Below are 19994 nucleotides of genomic sequence, written 5' to 3'. Positions count from 1 at the left end.
CGTTATATATGTACAATCACATCAGACATATTTCTGCATTAGTCATGTTGTCAAAGAAGAATCAGAACAAAAGGAGAAAACATCAAAAAACAAAAGCAAAAGCAGAAACAGGATGGTTCAATCTGCATTGAGAATCCACAATTCTTTTTTTCTGGATGTGGAGAACATTTTCCATCATGAGTTCTTTGGAATTGTCTTGAATCATTGGACTGCTGAGAAGAGCTAAGTCTATCACAGTTGCTCATCACACAAAGTACATTCTAATTCTTGACCATCTTATAATCTCTCCATTACAGTCTTGAAGGGCACAGGCTCCTGAAGAGGACTTTCTTGAGGGCATCCTTTAGTTCCTTGTTTTTCAGGCTGAAGATGATGGGGCTGAGGAAGGGGGTGAGAGCACTGTAGGAAATGCCCATCAAGGTATCTCCTTCCAGAGCTTCTAAAGCCTTGGACTTAAGGTGTACAACAGAGGCAAAGCCATAATGTATAACCACCACAATGAAATGGGAGGCACATGTGTAAAAGGCTTTGTGCCGGCCCTCAGCTGAAGGGATCTTCAAGATGGTGGCTGCAATAAAGGTATAAGAGAGAAGGATAAGGAGGAAGCAAACCAGCAGAACTATGATGTAGACCAGACCAATCCCTATGGCCACTGCTGAGACATCTCCACAGGCTAGCTTCACCAAGGGGGGTACTTGGCAGAAGAAGTGATGGATCTCATTAGGCCCACAGAAGGTCAGGTTGAAAATGGGAAGAGTGATCACTAGCCCCATGACTATGCCACTTAGCCACGAGGACGCCACCAGCCAAGCACAGCCCCAAGAGCTCATGAGCACATTGTAACGTAAAGGGTGGCAAATGGCCACATAGCGGTCATAGCCCATGATGGTGAGCAAGAATCAGTGAGTGAGACCAAAAGCAAAGGTGAAAAACATCTGGTTGGCACAACCCCAAAAGGAGATGGTGTGGTGAGTGGAGACCAAGTCAGCAAGCATGCGGGGGTTAATAGCCAAAGTGTAGGAGATTTCTGAGATGGAAAGAGTACACAGGAAGAAATACATGGGCTTGTGGAGACTCCGTTCGCACCACACAGCCAACATGATGAGAAGGTTGCCCAACAGTGTGAACAAATACATCAGCAGAAAGAGCACGAAGAACAGCAGCTGAAGGTGGGGGAATGGTGAGAATCCAATGAGGATAAATTCAGTCACTGTGGTTTGGTTTTGCCCCAGCATGGAGGCTATGCCAAAGTAGGATGTGAGAAAAACAAGGTTATCACTGAATCACAGACTCTTAAAGTTGCCAAGGACCCCTACCACATACAGCAGTATACTATAGATGTGTCAATGGCCTGCTGATACCTGGGTCTGAGCATAATGCATCAAATTTGACCTGAGCAGAGAGAAAAGGACCAGGGCAAGTGTCTCCTCTTGTTTTGAATAAAGAGTGGTAGAGGGAACTGGAGGGAAAGGATCTGGGCTCAAATGTTGGCTCTGTTACTTACTACCTGTGACTTAATCACTCTAGGCTTCTTCTATAAAATCAGAGGTTTAGGGGCAGCTAGGTGGCACAGTGGATAAAGCACCGGCCCTGGATTCAGGAGGACTTGAATTCAAATCTGGCCTCAGACACTTGACACTTACTAGCTGTGTGACCCTGGGCAAGTCACTTAACCCTCATTGCCCCACAAAGAATTTTTTTTTTTTGGTGAGGCAATTGGGGTTAAATGATTTTCCCAGGGTCACACAGCTATTAAGTGTCAAGTGTCTGAGGCCAGATATGAACTCAGGTCCTCCTGAATCCAGGGCCGGTGCTCTATCTACTATGCCACCTAGCTGCCCCCCCCAAAAAAAAATTTTTTTTTAAATTAAAAATAAATAAATAAATCAGGAGATTGGACTGGATGACCTCTAAAGCCCACTGTAGTTGTAATTGTATGATTTCTGATCTCTATGTCTCTTAAAACAGCCTAAGAACTTCAGGTGGATTTTTTTAGCCTCCATGTCACATTGTTATCTCCACTGAGCTTATAATACACTAAAACCCCAACTTTGTTTAATTTCTAGTTGTTCTTCCTTTAGAACTGAAAGAGATCTTAGAAGATTTTGAGTCAAAGTCTATCATTTTATAGAAGAGGAAACTGAAGATCAGAGAAATTAATTGATTTATCTATAGTCACACAGTTAGTAAGTGACAGAGACAGGATTCAAATCTGAAATATTCAAATTCTGCAATTGATTTTTTGAATCAACATATAGGACTTTACCTTTACTTAAGGCAGATCACTTCATTTGTCTGGGCCTCCATTTCCACATCTGTAAAATGATAGCATTTGACTAGATGACATTCAAGGTCCCTTCCAGTTCAGAATTTATGATCTTTTTTCAGTGATCTCTAAGTCATTCTAAAAGCTGCCAAGTAAGCTGAGATTGCTATAACTTTCTTGGTTACTATACCACATAGTTGCTTTATACTACATATGTGGTGTACAATAACACCCACTTTCAGTCTTTTTTTTTTCTTGCACGGGGCAATGAGGGTTAAGTGACTTGCCCAGGGTCATTCTAAAAGCTGCCAAGTAAGCTGAGATTGCTATAACTTTCTTGGTTACAGCTAGTAAGTGTCAAGTGTCTGAGGCCAAATTTGAATTCAGGTCCTCCTGAATCCAGGGCCGGTGCTTTATCCACTGTACCAACTAGCTGCCCACTTTTAGTCTTAATTATCAATTAGTTTCCTTGATCTTGTATATACAAAACACAGTTTATACTGAATCTCATTTTTATTAAATTTGGTCCCAAGGTGACTTTCCAGCACAGGAATGAAGTGACAAAGCATGTGTCCCCTTCTAGCATTTCTCAGGTTCAACAGGTCCCAGGGCATCACTCAAACTTTTCCTCCTCTGGTGTCCTCCATAACCCACCCCAGCTGCCCTGGTTCCTGAGAGAGTTGGGCAGGTCTATATCTCACATCACCTGCCCCAGCTGCCCCAGGAAACAGGGATGTCCTTCCCTCTGACCCTTCTCTGCTGACCTCCTCCACTAGAGCTCCGACCACTGGAGAATGGGAGGCCCCTTCCTTTACAGATACTGCTCAGAAGGTCATAGGCAATGACATGGAAAGGATCTCAGAAGCTGTCTAGTCTAAGCCTCTCGTTTTACAAATGAGGAAACTGAGGCCCAAAAAGAGAAAAGAGTTTGTCCAAATTCCCACTAGTAGCAAGGACCTGAACCGGTTTCTCAGCCTCCAGATTGAGAGCTTTTTTCACTGTAACTCACTGACTCCCAGCCTTCTCCTCCAAGGCGACATGTTCCATCTCAGCCTCACCCCAAACACTAGTTCCTTCCTTTCATGGCTGTTCTATCACAGGATCCTGCCAGCTCTTTGTCCTTCCTGTCACATGTCTCCACACCTTGTTTACACTGATTTTTATTCTTACAATGTTTGCTTTCACCTCTTTCCCACATTTGGAATTGTAAACCACACACACACATCCCCAGTCAGGTTATCTTCCTCCCTGACTTCCTCCCCTTGGTGCCTTCTTCCTTTCCTCTGCTGTGTCTGAGTCACACCAATTGCCTTCCTCCCAAAGTGTTCCAGCTGGCCAATATGCTTCTTTAGGGATCGCTCTGTAGAAGGTCCTTCCCAGCCCTGCTATTCACTTTTCTAGGGACCCTCCCACCTCTGACACTTTCTTTTCTAAAGACCCTCCCAATCTCTGACCTTCTGTATTCTTTTTTTTTTTTTTAGTGAGGCAATTGGGGTTAAGTGACTTGCCCAGGGTCACACAGCTAGTAAGTGTTAAGTGTCTGAGGCCAGATTTGAACTCAGGTACTCCTGACTCCAAGGCCAGTGCTCTATCCACTGTGCCACCTAGCCGCCCCATGACCTTCTGTATTCTAATGGCACTCCCAGATCTGACATCCTGTATTCTAAGGGCCCTCCCAGCTCAGATATCCTATATTCTAAGAGCCCTCTCAGGTCTGACATTCTGTGTTCTAAGTACCTTCCCAACTCTGACAACCTGTGTTCCAAAGGCACTCCCAGCTCTGACTTCTTGTACTCCAAGTTCCTTCCTGTCCCTCATATTCCTTCCACTTTCTAAGGTCTCTCCCAGTGCTTACATGCCATAATTCTATCACTCTTAGTGGTGGCCAGAAATGGCCACAACTATCCTGATGAGTCCTGACCAGGTCAGAGGATGCCTCCATCTTTTTGCAGCTAAAACCTCCGGGCCTGGCATAAACTGCCTCCTCTCTCCTACCTGCCTTCTCTTCCCTGGATCTAGCAACTATGTCATTTGCAGACTACCTAGGCCCATGCTTCTCTTCCCACCTGCAGTGGATCTGGAAAGTGTTCTGATTATCGGCATCAAGTAGAGAAGGACAATTCCCTTCTCCTTGGAGTATGGGGAGAAGAAAATGGCTCACCTGAGGGGCAATGAGCGTCCAGGACCTGAGTGACTACTTATAGCTACCCAACTTGGTGGTGCTTCCCCTGAAGCAAGGGATATGAGGGTAGTAAGTTCAAGCCTGGCTACAGACTAAAGAGAGAAGACTGGCCAGTTTGTCCACTAGTGATCTGTAGATAAAGCCAAAGTGGGAAGAGATCAGGATATTTATACCTCTCCTTTTCTTTAGACCTGCTGCTTTCCCCAGGCCACGGAGGTCCCAGCTCCCTCAGGTCACAATTCCCAGCTTTTGGAAACACACATGCCCCCTAGAGAAGCTTCAAGGAACAGATAGAGCTGAGTCTGCACCCCTTCTCGCTAATTGCTAATTGCTGATTGCTGCCAAGAGTGCACCAATTAGGCTGAGGAGCTCAGGCTTGAACTCCAGTCACTGGGACTCTGAGAGCTAATAACCAAGGATCATAGGTCCCAGCCCTGACTACCAGAATATAAACTACAAACATTATTCAGAGAAAATGTTCTGTCTGTCAGAGGAGTCTATGACACCAAAAGGGTGAAAAATCCCTGATCTCTCTAATCTCTTATGGTTTTCTCCAGCTCAGCCATTCTGGATTTTAATATTTCTCTCAGTTCTAATCATCTGTGTTCTATGTTCTAAAGTCTATAGGTCTCCCATATTATGTTCTATGGTCTAAGATCCTTTCCAGATCTGAAGTTCTAAGCAGTCTGTCATAGTGAGTAGAGATCTGGCTTTGGAGTCAGGAAGACCTGGGTACAAGTCCTGCCTCTCTGACACATAACAGTTGGGTGACCCATTCAAAACCACCAAATCTCTCAATGCCCCCAGATAATCCTTCAGGCACATAAATTGCAGGACAATTGCCCAATATGCTTTAGTGAAAGAGTTTTCCTTCCTAAGAGTCTCCTATAACAATGAAATCAAGGAACCGATTAAAAAAAAAAAGTTCTGGGGCAGCTGGGGGGCACAGTGTTTAAAGCACCGGCCCTGGTTTCAGGAGGACCAGAGTTCAAATCCGGCCTCAGACACCTGATACTTACTAGCTGTGTGACCTTGGGCAAGTTGCTTAACCTTGATTGCCCCCCAAAAAAAATCCTCAAAAAAAACATTCTAAGGTGACTTCTTCTCTTGACCACACATTAAATAATATTTTATTTTCCCTAAGTTACATGTAAAGACAATTTTTAACATTCATTTTAAATGTTTAAAATATTTTTAAAATATTTTAGATCCAAATTTTCTCTCTCCCTCTCTCACTTCTCCCCTCCCTAAAACCATAAGCAATTTGATGTGGTTTATACATGTTCAATCATGCAAATCATATTACCATATTAGTCATGTTGTGAAAGAAGATACAGACTCAAAGGAAAAAATACATAAAAAAATACCAAAAGTGAAAAATAGTAGGCTTCAATCGGCATTCAGACTCTGAGTTCTTCCTCTGGAGGTAGATAGCATTTTTCATCATGAGTCCTTTGGAATTGTCTTGGATCATTGCATTGCTGAGAAGAGCTAAGGCATTCACAGTTAATCATCATATAGTGTTGCTGTTACTGTGTACAATATTCTCCTGGTTCTGCTCACTTAAAGGGCATGTACAGTTTTACAGCCCTTTGGGCATAGTTCCAATTTGCTCTCCAGAATGATTGGATCTGTTCACAACTCCACCAACAGCGTATTAGTGTCCTAAGGTGACTTCTTGATCTAACCTCTGTTCTAAGATCTCTTTTAGCTCTATTTTTTATGTTTTAAGGTCTCTTTCTACTCTAAGATTTTTATCATTAAAGGTCCCTTCCAGTTCTAAAGTTCTGTTTTTCTTTTTATGGTCCCTTCCAGCTAGGATAGCTAGTAATTACATACCACTTTAAGGTTTGCAAAACACTTTATGTATGTTCTTTCATTTGAGTTTCATAATAACCCTGGGATACAGGTAAAATAATTATTTCCATTTTATAGGTAGGGAAATTGAGGCAAACAAAAATTAAGTGACTCAGTCAGGATCACATAGCTAGTAAGTGCCTGACATGGGATTTAAACTCACATCTTTCTGAGTACAAGTCTACATCTTTCCAATACACCACCTCTCTCTCTCTCTCTCTCTCTCTCTCTCTCTCTCTCTCTCTCTCTCTCTCTCTCTCTCTCTCTTCACTATCCCTAATGTGAAATACTGCGGTGGAAATGGCAGAGAGAGAGAGAGAGATTGAGATTCCCTCCATTCTTTCCCAACATGTTTTGGGAAGTAGTCCTAGACAATTTGAATAACTCCACCCCACCACTCCAAAGGAAATTAAGATGCACTGAGTCAAATGAAGGGAGAATTTAGGATGATCTCCCAAATTTAAGAACCATAAGAGATGCTAACATTGGAAAGAGGTCCATAACATAGGTGCTGAAGGAAAGAGGATATTGGTCTGGGATAATTCACCCTAAACTGACATAAAATTGCAAAAGAAGACCAATTGTAAGGTGCAAGGGGAGAATGTTAGGGCAAATCCATTATGGTGGAGTAAAAGCAGCAACCCAGTCAAATTCTCTAAATATCCATCACCAAACAACTTTAAAATAACATGTCAAATCATATTCTGGAATGACAAAGCAAACAAAAGGTCAGGATTAGACATTTTTTCCAGCCCAAGACAACTTGGGAGATAAGCAGAAGAAATCTTTGATATCAGGAGGCAGAGAAGGAGTATCATCCCAGAATACACAAAGCAGCAATACCAGTGATGGGCCTTAGAGACCATGATAGCAGCAGCAGCTTCTGGAACTCTCAGCCCAGAGACATTCCAGGGAAGAAAGGAGCACTAGCTCTTTCACTTGAAGGGGAGGAAGGGCCCTTCCTGGACAAAGACCAGAGCAGAGACCAAGAGAGCAGTGACCATACCTTTCTCCAGATCATAACACCCTGAAAATACCAAAAACGTATAGATCCCTAAACAAAGCTCTTAAAACAATAGCTCAAATGGAATACTATTGTGCTGTAAGAAATGATGAGCAGGAGTTCAGAGAAACCTGGAGGGTCCTGTGAGGGCTGATGATGAGTGAGATGAGCAGAACCAGAAGAACATTGTACACAGTATCATCAATATTATGTGTTGATCTACTGTGATGGACTAGATTCTTCTCACCAATGCAATGGTACAGAAGAGTTCCAGGGAATTCATGATAGAAGAGGATCTCCAAATCCAGGAAAAAAAAAAAAAAGAACTGTGGAGTATAGATGCTGAATGAACCATACTATTTCTTTTGTTTTTGGTGCTGTTGTTTTTCTATTTTGAAGTTTTTCATAATTGCTCTGATTTTTCTCTTATAACATGACTAATGCCGAAATATGTTTAATGTTATTATGTGTGTGTATATATATAACCTATATCAGATTACCTGCTGTCTGGGGGAGGGGGAGGGAGGGGAGGGAGGGAGAAAAATCTGAAATTGGAAAGCTTGTATAAACAAAAGTTGAGAGCTATCTTTACATGTAATGGGGGAAAAATACTTTAGTAAACAATAGCTTAAAACAAACATGACACTTAAGATGACACTACTACCCCCACCCTCAAGGTGAGCAGAGTCCAACTTTAATATAAAGTCCAAAATCAAGAAATAGGTTGGAAAATTAGCAAACAACAACAACAACAAAAAAAATGTAAATTGGACACAAGCCCAGTGAGAATTCCTGGAAGAACTAAAGAAAGAGATGAGTGGTGGAGAGAAAACTGGGAAAAGAAAATTATGAAAATTAGCAGCTTGGTAAACAAAAAGGAACAAGAAATACATAAGAAAATAACACTTAAAAACAGTATTATCCAAATGGGGAAAAAAGAGATATAAAATCTTACTGAAGAAAATAATTTCTTAAAACTTGGAAATGGACAGCTGAATGCTAATGACTCCATGAGATATCAAGAAACAATAAAACAAAGTCAAAAGAGTGAATAGAAGAAAATGTGACATATCTCATTAGAACTGACCCGAGAAATAGACTTGATGTGGGGTGGAATTAGGGTCAACCCCAAAAGAATTACAAGACTCAGTGACTCAGTTTCCCAAGTTTTATTCTCTCGAATAAGGAAAGGAAAGATAGTCATATTTATAGTATGGATAAATTGATTATCAGTCTCATTATAATAATCTCTACCTTAGGGAGGTACAGGGGAGGGCCTATCCTAATTTGGAGTTTCTGGGGTCCTAAGCCAACTCCCAAGGTGGGTACCTTTTTCAGTGGAGGTATGTTTTGGGGGTTTACACATCATAAGGTGAATCTGGGGACAAATGTGGCCTTTTCTGCGCATGTCTCTTTCTGATTCCCATGCTTAGTTTCAAAATATCTTCATTTATCATTTATTCTTAGTTTGAGTTTCTATAGCCTGTCAATTGTTAAGGGCTAAAATTCTAGCTAAACTGTCTAAAATATCTAATGAGTGGTCGCCAATAAATTATAAGCTTTAGCAAGAGTTAGACTTTTAAGCATTTATTAAGGAGAATAAGAGTTTGGTAAAGAGAGAGAAAAAGGCCTAGATTCCTATCTATTAAAGGGAGAGCACATTTCTAGCTCCCTTCTCCGCCAGAGTCCAGAGGAAAGAGAGTGAGACCGAGCGCCCATCTCTTCCTTCCTCCTCCCACTAGTCCGCGTCACTTCCTGACTCCTGGTCTTGCCCTCAAAGACCTTCCCTTCATGGGCAGAACTCTTCTACAGTAAGTATCCAGCAGGTGGCGTCATTCCAATCGTTACAGTCCCCCCTGTTGTTCCTCAAGAAACAAAATGTTTCCTTGACGGAACAGTAAAAAGAATATAATAACTATTGATAACTAATAATATGTGAACAACAATATAGAAAAGGAAGAGAGGAAAGTTTTGTCCAGAGGGGCGATTTTTTTTTGTCCTCATGAACCGACGCTTTGACATTAGTCTTGCAAAGGGAGGGCCTCTGCAGAGAATACATGTTACAGATGGTGTATATTATAACAGAAAGAGAAAAAAAACAACAAAAACAACAAATCAAAACTGTTCATTTAAAGTCTCTGAAAGTCTTTTCTCAGATGTCCTCTAGGTGTAGTCATAGAATCGAAGTCTTTTCAGGGGTTGATGTGTGGATGCTGGTAATCAGCCAGGAAAATTTCCTACAAAATTGAGCTTAACACAACTTTAAAATAGCTTTGTCAATAATCAAATCAAACAATGAAAGTTCTCAAAAACATGTCTAAGGGAATTCAGAATCTTAGTTGTTACACATGAAACATATAATAAAACAAAAATTGAAACATTCTTTAAAATTATAATATTACTATAGTCCCCCCTTATGGAGGGTAATTGAGAAGACAATTGCTGTGATATTAATTATTAAAAATAATTTTTTTATCTTTGTTTCATCACTTTTTGCATCATCTGCCTAATTATCCTCATGCCATTATGAGAAATTAAAAAATCTAATATAATTGGTAACAGGTGTCAAGGCCAAATTCAACACTGTTATTTATCATGACACCTGAGATAATTATGGGGGTTACCATAAAAGAACAGAGAAATGATGGGATATGAGCATTCCCACACTTGAGCAATATGTACTGTCCATGCAGTATGCCAGGCTTAAAATAGGTGGATGGAATATATGTCCATGCCACCGAACATATTGGAGGAAACTGAGTCAGACTTAATCAGATGCATGGGATTGAGATGTCCATGGCATCAGGCATATAGGAGGGAGCATAGAAGCCAGGTGTAGGAGTGAGATGGGTGGGATCAATACTTCCAGCCATCTGTACAATATTGTGGGGAAAAATAAAATAAAATATTAAACCAAGAGAATCCAACCTCAACATTAGTCAAAAGCTGTTCCCTCGGCCATACCTTGACTTCATGCATTTCTCCCCTCATGTGACAGTTCAGTGTCTGCTCTTGCATGTATTCCTCTTGTGATTGGATGGCATCTTGGCCAACTGGCATCTGATAACTCAGAATAAAGGCAATTAATGTCTTAAATGATAAGTTCCCATAATCCAAGTCTCATATGGATTTAAAAATTGAGGATAATAAATGATTGCAAAAAATGTGAATACATCTTGACTCAGAACACAATATATAATTATGCAACAATTTCAAATAATACCCCTTTTTTAACTTAGTATACAATTACTTTTTTGAAAAATCTGAACATATTTAAATACAAGTTAAAGCACAACAGAATCTCAAAGAAAACTTTTTTTTTTTGAAAAAAGAAAACTTTACACTTGCCATGGCAACCAATTTGCCAAAGAAATGCTTTAAAGAGTTTGATCAAATAATCAGTTGAGAAAAAATAACAAAAACAAACAACTCAGAACATGGGAGCACAATACTCCTAGAATTAACATTGTATTATGAAATCAAAACCATCTTGCAATTTTTTAAAATTAGATAAATGTATAGAAGAAAATACACATGGAACAATAAAAGACAGTGAAATTCAAACTAAGGAAATCTAAATGAGCATGAACTTAATATTAATGAGTATTATGAAATATAAACTTGATCACATGACTATAAAAAACTTTTACAAATATTCTCCTTGTTTTAGAAACTAAGTATAAGACACAATCTCAAAAGGATTAAAATCTCTATGAAAATAAACCTATACCATTAATTTCAAAATGTATATGTAATAGCATAGAAATCCTATGTAACCTCTGAACTGACACTATTAATAATCTGAGTGAATTCAGAACACTCTTGATTCCGATATCTAAAATCCCCAATACTCATATCAATACCTTGCTGCTTACTTCTACATTTCTGTAAAATATATACCCTTCCATGGCAAAAGAAGCAGAGTCTTGAACTATGTTGACTGTCATTCTTATTCAGCTTAAGTTTTTCTTCTTTAACCCCTCTATATTGTCTGTCGGGCTTTTCACCATACAAATGCTTTATAAGATTACTAATTAAAGACAAAAGCAGGTTAGCAAAATTATGAACAAAACGAGCATATCTGGAATTTAAAGAGTTTTCTAAGATTGTCTCAAAAGCACAGCCAGGCCAGGGAAGGGCTGAGCCTGAAGCTGCAAATGCAGGTAGAAAAAGTTGAGCATGCGCATCAGATCTCTGGACTTCCCAGGCAGGGGAAGCTATGGGCTTGGCCATAGGAGGAGTAGAGGGTGGGGTCTGGAGAGGAGGGGAGGGACCAGAGCAATTTGAATCAGACTTGATTTTGAACTCAGGCCTGGATTCCTCTTCCCCCACTTTGCCTCCAGGTGCTAGGGGATTAAAAGCTTCTAGAGGGTGGGTCATTGCCTCCAGGCATGCAAAATTAAAGCAACAATTAGTGTTAGAACTGGGAAAAGCTGCGGGAATGTCTTCAGGTTTCTCTGAAAAAGCATGGTTGGGAGAGGGAGAGATATTTCCTTGTGTGAGTAAGTTGCTGGCTCTTTTAACAAAAATAAAAAGAAAAATAGAAAATCCACAAAAACAAAGCATTAACATGATCTTATCTCCCATTTGTCTGGTTAAACAGACTAAAATAAAAAATAGGGTAATTAGGGAGTTTAAAAGGTCCATTTGAAAAAATTTAAAGGTAAAACACAGCCAGTACACCAGTACTTAGCAGTTAAAGGGAGAGGGAGGGGAAATTTCTTACCCAACCAGAAGATCAGAAGACTGAGGGTTAGCTTTCCTCTTCGTGGTCAGCCATCTGTTAAGGGCTAAAATTCTAGCTAAACTGTCTAAAATATCTAATGAGTGGTCGCCAATAAATTATAAGCTTTAGCAAGAGTTAGACTTTTAAGCATTTATTAAGGAGAATAAGAGTTTGGTAAAGAGAGAGAAAAAGGCCTAGATTCCTATCTATTAAAGGGAGAGCACATTTCTAGCTCCCTTCTCCGCCAGAGTCCAGAGGAAAGAGAGTGAGACCGAGCGCCCGTCTCTTCCTTCCTCCTCCCACTAGTCCGCGTCACTTCCTGACTCCTGGTCTTGCCCTCAAAGACCTTCCCTTCATGGGCAGAACTCTTCTACAGTAAGTATCCAGCAGGTGGCGTCATTCCAATCGTTACACAATGTATCATTGTTATGGTCTAAGGTCTTTGTAGCCTCTCTCCCTCTGTTCCTGTTATGGGTACTGATTTATGTGGGTAAGAGAACTTAGCATCCTGCCTTGTAGGTTATCCACTAACTGGGGTCTGAATCCCTTTTAGGGCTCATATCTGAATTAGAACTTAGACCATAGGTTTTTCTGTTAACCCGCTTTTTGCCTCCTACATCAGACTGATGAGAGATACTTTAAGAATTATTGAACAATATGAAAGACATAATTAAAAAAAAAGATCTGAGACATCATATTTTAAGAAATCATAAAGGAAAACTACTCTGATATCCTAGAACCACGTGATAAAATAGAAATTGAAAGAATATATCAATCACTTCCTAAAGATATCTCAAAATGAAAATTTCCAGGAATATTCCAAATTCCAGAGCTACCAGGTCAAGGAAAAGATATGGCAAGCAGTCAGATACACCCTATTAGAATACCATAAAGCAACAGTCAAGATACACAAGATTTAGCAACTACTACATTAAAGAAACAGAGAGCTTATAATATGATATTCCAGAAGGCAAAGGAGCTAGGATTACAACCAAGAATAACCTAACCAGCAAAATTGAGTATAATCCTTCAGGGGAAAATCAATATTTAATAAAATAGAAGACATTCGAGCATTTTTAATAAAAAGAACAGGGCTAAATAGAAATTTTGATATTCACACACAAGACTTGAGAGAAGCATAAAAAAGGTAAATATGAGAGAGAAATAACAGGGTGTTTAATAAGACTGAATTGTTTATATTCTTATATGGGAAGATGATATATATTATTCCTAAGAACATTATCATTATTTCAGCAGTTAGAGTATACAGAAGCCATGGGTGTGAGTTGATTATGTCAGGATAATCTCCAAAAAATGGAGTGAGAAAGAGAGATATACTTGGAGAAGGGGGAAGGGAGGGGAAGAATGGGGGAAATTATCTCACATTAAAGAGGTACATAAAGAACTTTTACAGGTAGAAGGGAAAATAGGGAGGCAGCAGATACCTTTGTGCCTGAGGTGATTTTTACCTCATCTGAATTGGTTCAAAGAGGGAAAAATATGTGTACACACTCAATTGTTCATAGAAATCCACCTTACCCAACAGGGAGGGAAAGGGGATAAGAAAGGAGTGGTGATAAGAGGGAAGGCAAATTAAGATAAGCAGTGGTTAGAAGCAAAACTGATTTTTGAGGAGGGACAGGGTAAAGACACAAAGAAGGATAAACAGAAGAAAATAGAATGGAGGGAAAGTTAGTAATCATGAATGTGAATGAGATAAACACCCCCCAAAATAGAAGTGGATATCAGAATAGATTAGAAACCAGAATCCAACAAGAAATTCTCAAGAATTTCTCAAATTTCTCAAGAAATTTTAAAGAGATATATAAAGAATTAAAATAAAGAATTAGACCAGAATCTATTATGTTTCAGTGAGATAAAAGAAGGGAGGAGTAGCAATCATGATCTCAAAAAAAGCGAAAATAAAAATAAACATAATTTTAAAAAGAGATAATCAGGAAAGTTACATTTTGCTTTAAAAAGTACCATGGACAGGGGCAGCTAGGTGGCGCAGTGGATAGAGCATTGGCTCTGGATTCAGGAGTACCTGAGTTCAAATCCGACCTCAGACGCTTAACACTTATTAGCTGTGTGACCCTGGGCAAGTCACTTAACCCCAATTGCCTCACTAAAAACAAACAAAAAAGTACCATGGACAGTGAAATAATATCAATAATAAATATATATATATGCATCAGACAATAGAGCATTAGATTCTTAAAGGTTCAAAAAAGCAAAAGGCAAACAAAATTAGAAAGAAAGCAGGAAGCTTAGGGAGAGGGGAGGGATTTTACAGCAAATTTTTCTAAAAATACTTCATTTCTTAAATACATGGGGAACTGAGTCAAATTAATAAAAATAGGGGGCGGCTAGGTGGCGCAGGGGATAAAGTACTGGCCCTGGATTCAGGAGTACCTGAGTTCAAATCCAGCCTCAGACACTTGACACTTACTAGCTGTGTGACTCTGGGCAAATCACTTAACCCCCATTGCCCTGCAAAAACAAAAACAAAAACAAATTAATAAAAATAGGATTCATTCCCCAATTGATAAATGGCCAAAGAATATGAACAGGCAATGTTCAAAAGAAATCAAAGCTATCACTTAACTCTTCTCAGCAATACAATGATCCAAGATAATTCCAAAGGACTCATGATGGAAAATGCTCTCCACATCCAGAAAAAAAGGACTGTGGAATCTGGATGTAGATTGAATCATACTGTTTCTACTTTTTTTTTTGCTTTTGGGGGTTTTCCCGCTTTTGTTCTGATTCTTCTTTCACAACGTGACATGCAGAAATATGTTTAATTGATTGTGATGTGGGGTGGAATTTAGGGTCAAATTGATCATGAGTCATCCCAAAAGAATTACAAGACTCAGTGACTCAGTTTCCCAAGTTTTATTACAAAACTGTGATTGAATACAGGGAAAGAACCAGAAAAGTGGAAAGGTATCTCTCAAACAGGGAAAGAAAAGACAGTTGTATTTATAGTATGGATAAATTGATTATCAGTCTCATTATAATAATCTCCACCTTAGGGAGGTACAGGGGAGAGTTTATCCTAATTTGGAGTTCCTGGGGGCTTTAACCAACCCCTGAGGTGGGTACCTTTTTCTGCAGAGGTGTATTTTGGGGGTTTATGCATCATAAGGTGAACCTGGGAACACATTTGGCCTTTTCTGCACACGTCACTTTCTGATTCCCATGTCTAGTTTAAAAACATTTTCATTTATTAGTTAGAATTTCTATACCTGTCTACGTGTCATTGTTATAGTTAAGGTCTCTATGACCTGCCTCTGTATGTTCTTGTTATGGGTGCTGATTAATGTGGGTACAGGAGAACCTAGGCCCTGACTTGTATTCATGAAGACTCAGGTCTTAAGTTATCTATTAACTGGGGTCTGAATCCCTTTCAGAACTGGGGCCTGTAAGTTGTAGCCCCTCTTGGAGCTCAGACCTATATTAGAGCTTGGGTCTTAGGTTTTTCTGCTAACCCCTTTTTTTGCCTCCTTCATCAATTGTATATATATAACCCATATCAGATTGCTTGCTGTCTTGGGGAGGGGGGAGGGAAGGGGCCTGGGAATGAGAGTAGGTGGGGGATCATTCAGTTCTCGGTAAATTTGTAATTATCAGAACTCAAAATTCAAGGAACAAAAAAGAATGTTTAAAATAAATAAATAATAAACTGGGGGGAAAGATACAAAGGGAAATTATGAGAAAGAAAAAAAAAAGAAGAAGGAATTCAGAGATTCCTGAGCAGTATCTGCATTTTGAGCTATTCTCTAGGCTGTCAGGGGTTCTGAAGATAGAGAAAAAAGAGAACTACTGACAACATCTAATAAATTAGAAGTATCATGGGCCACAGGCAAGAGAAAAAAAATCCTTATTAACTGCCCACACCTCCTGAGATCTGCCAAAAGTATAAACTTCAAGAAAACCAATGGTATAGATAATGAAAGGGAAGCAGCAATCAGGAAAAGAAACCCCCAAACATCTCCCTATCCCATGACAAGAATTGGACAAGCTTGGGGGAGGGCAGATGGGATACTCACTGGTGGTTTTGTTTTTTCTGTTTTCAAATATGAGTTTCTCGAAGCATTAGATTTGGAGTCAAAAGATATAGTTGCAGATCCTGCCTCTACAATATATTAGTTAATTCATCAACCTTTGACAGTTTCCTAATATGGAAAATGAGGAGGTGAGACTACATGATTGCAAAAGTCCCTTCCTGCTCTAAATCTACAATACTGTAAACTTGTGTTTTGAGCCTTATGAGTCCATTTGCTTGTGAAAGAGAGGGGTAGACAGTGTCCAATACCGACGATCTGTCCCCTATCAATGAACCAAATAAGAAGCCTCCCAAACTGTAACCATGCCACTTATCTAAAAGAGCTTCTGACACGATGTTGTAAGTCACCTTCCAACCTGAGGATTCTATGTTGTATGTTCCAAGGACTCTCCCGGCTGTGACATCCTATACTCTAAAGATCCTTCCAGTTCCATGTTCTAAGGTTCTTTTTTCTGAAGGAAAACACAGCAACAAGGAAATTCTCATCATTCCTGGCAGAAGAATTGGGAAAATAAATTGAACTTAGGCCAAACTTGTCCCAAAACTAGTTGAGCCCTAAGAGGCTAGAGTGGAAAACTGACAATTACTTGATGTTTTTCTCTAACAACGCACTAAGGGAATTAGGACCCTGGGTCCAGGGAATCCCTATAAAAGGACCTACAATTATCTACACACAGAACTGACTCCCACTCTCATGGATGCCACTTCAGCCAAAATCTCAAGGCTTGTTTCTCCTGGAAGAACTGACACCTTGGACCAGTTTCCTGTATGAAAATCTCAACTGTGGGAAGGGAACCAGGGAAGGCAGGAAAAGAAGACCCAAACCAAAGAAATGTCCAAGTAAGTGAATCTGTGAATGGCTCTTTCTATTCATTTCAAGTGGGAAATCTCATACAAAATAATGTTGTAGCTGAGTCTCATAAAATCATAGAAAGTAAGTGCTAAGAGACATCAGAATGTGGAATGTCAGAGCTTTAAGGGCCCTTGGAACATGCCACATAGAATGTCTAAGTTGAAAAGAACTGCAGGAGATCAAAGTGTATGCTACGTAAAATGAGGTGGAAGGGCCCTTGGAACATGAACACAGACCTTAGAACATAGAACCTAAAATGTCAAAGTTCAGAGGGACCTTAAAACAACAAACACAGAATATCAGAGGAGCTGAGAGAGACCTTAGACAATAAAACCTAGAATGTTAGAGCTGGAAGAAATCCCAGAACATAGAAACCTAGAGTGTTAGGAAGAATAGATGGAAGGAAGGAAGGAAGAGAGGGAGGAAAGAAGAATTTATTAATCTCCTACTAGTATTAGTCTCTGTGACAAGTGTCTTACAAATTCAATCTCATTTAATCCTCACAACAACCCTGGGAAGTAAGTGCTATTATACCCATTTTATAGTTGTGGAAACTGAGGCAACCTGAACTTAGTGATATTGAGTCACATAGTTAGTAGAACTTCTTGACTTTAAGACCATAATTCTATTTCCTGTGCCACCTAGCTGCCTCTTAGAGAATGAAACACAGAATAGAACAGAGCATGTCAAAGCTAAGAGGAACTGTAGAACAAAACCTCTTAAACTGTGGGGTTTGACCTCATGTGAGGTGGTATAACTGAATGTGGGGGGAAGGGGTGTGAAAAATTTGGCAGCAGTAAAAGGTTTGTTATATACCTATAAACCTGGGGTCACATAAACATTTCTCACCACAACTTTTCACCCAAGAAATTTTAATTTGATCCTGTGACAGCATGCACAGTGCAAAGTGCACATGTTTTGAGTTTAGAACCAAGGCTGCAGCAACCCCCATATTCAGTTACATGACCCTATATGGGGTTGAGACTCATAGTTTAAGAAGCTAGACTAGAATACAGAATGTTAGAGATGGGAAAGATCAAAGCACAAAGAAAGATGAACCTTTGAGACTTGGAAAGTTCTTGAACTACAGGGTATCCTAAAAGTCTTAGTACCTTTTAAAGCTTAATAAATCTTAAAGCTTTATTATATATTCCATGTATTACATGTGTGTGTGTGTGTGTGTGTGTTGGAAAGACAGACAGAGAGGGACAGAAAGAGAGAGAGAGAGAGAGAGAGAGAGAGAGAGAGAGAGAGAGAGAGAGAGAGAGATGTCCTATATAGAGTATGGTATATTAGAGTTGGGAGGGACCTTAAAACATAGGACATAGAACGTCAGAGTTTAAAAGAAGCAGAGAACACAGAATGTAAGAGTCAGGAGGAACCTTACAATGTAGAATAAGAGGGCTAGAATGGCTCTCAGAAAATAGAACACTTAATCAAAGAGCTATAAAGGATTTAAAATAATAAAGAGAAGACCTAGAATATTACTGTTGGAATCAGAACTAAAAAGGAGATTATAACACAAAATATCAGAGCTGAACGGGACCTTAGAGGCCAAATTTTTAACTTTTACATATAACCCTTAGGGAAGCTAAAGCCCATAATGGGAGTCAATCAAGGTCTCACAGTGTATTCATAACAGATCTGGAACTTTAACCCTGACTTTCATTCCAATGGACCTTTTTTTTTTTTTTTGATGGGGCAGTGAGGGTTAAGTGACTTACCCAGGGTCACACAGCTAGTAAGTGTCAAGTGTCTGAGGCCAGTTTTGAACTCAGGTACTCCTGACTCCAGGGCCGGCGCTCCAACCACTGCACCACCTAGCTCCCCTCCCCCACAATGGACTTTTTTAGTACATAATATGGTCTCCCTTCCCCAAATTTTGAGCTTTAGAGGAGAATCCAGTGGCCTAAAATGGTTAGGAAGAAGATTGTCATTTTCTGAGTCTCCATCTGGCTTCTCCACTTCCTTCCCCATTTTCCAAATAACTTCTTATCACTCATCTATCACCTCGGTGCTAGAAAAGACCCAAGTCTCAAAGGATTATCAATGGCACAGTAACATGAATAGAGAACTGGATTTGGAATTGGGAAGATCTCTACTCAAATCCTCAGGTAATAATTGACTGTGTGATCAAAGACAGTTCAAATGAGTCAGAATTTATTGTGCCACAGTACAGGTGCTACTGACAAAAACACAAAAAGGAAATACTCCCTACCTTCAATAGGTTGACATTCTACTGGGAGATTGGGATGGGGTCAGGAATGGAACATGTACAGAGAAAATAAATAGAAACCATCCCCCCTGTTGTTTCTCAAATAAGATACAACATCTCCTGACCCTGGGGATTTTCACTAGCTGTCCCTCATACATGGAATACACTCTCTCCTCTCCACCCCCTAACTTCTCTGGCTTCCTTTAAGTACCAGATAAAATCCTACCTTCTATAAGAAGGTAGGTAATCACTCTTTTCCCAATGCCTTCTCTTTGCTGATTATTTCAAGTTTATCCAATATATAGTTTGTTTGTACATACTTGCTTGCATGTTGTCTTCTCCATTAGATGGTAAATTCCTCAATATACAGGGACTATCTTTTGCCTCTTTTTGTATCCCCAAAACTTAGCACAGTGCTTTTCACATAGCAGGTGCTTAACAAATGTTTATTGACTGAATGACTACATACAAAGCAACACAAAATCATTTCCAAAGGGAGAAAGTGTCATCAGCTGAGAGGTTCAAGAAAGACAAGGAATGGAAGGAAGCACCTGACCAGTGCTTTGAAGAAAGAGAGGGATTTTAAGAGTCAGGGTGTGTTCCAGGCATAGTGAACTATGTAACTGTGACCCATATGGGGTCATGCAACTGAAATATTGGGCAGTGAATGTTTGATTTGTATACCTATTTTACATGCCTATATACCCAGGATCATGTAAAAATTTCTTGGGCGAAAAGGGCTTGAAAGTGGAAAAAATTTAAGAAGCACTGATACATACATACATACACACACATATATATGTATGTATGTATTTGTGTG

At 39.6% G+C, this 19994-nt stretch overlaps 1 protein-coding gene across 1 annotated transcript; it reads right to left on the bottom strand.

Annotated features, from left to right (window-relative positions):
* Positions 1-290: 290 nt before the first annotated feature.
* LOC122736737 (olfactory receptor 10H1-like) lies at positions 291-1238 on the bottom strand. Its single transcript, XM_043979122.1, is given in 1 exon segment — positions 291-1238. A coding segment is annotated over 1 exon segment (945 nt). The 5' UTR covers positions 1236-1238.
* Between the last annotated feature and the right edge of the window lie 18756 nt (positions 1239-19994).

This window comes from Dromiciops gliroides, chromosome 1 (genome assembly GCF_019393635.1).
Source record: "Dromiciops gliroides isolate mDroGli1 chromosome 1, mDroGli1.pri, whole genome shotgun sequence".
Classification (NCBI taxonomy): Eukaryota; Metazoa; Chordata; class Mammalia; order Microbiotheria; family Microbiotheriidae; genus Dromiciops; species Dromiciops gliroides.
The sequence above is the reverse complement of the archived record's forward strand: the minus strand, read 5'-3'. Positions and strand labels throughout refer to the sequence as shown.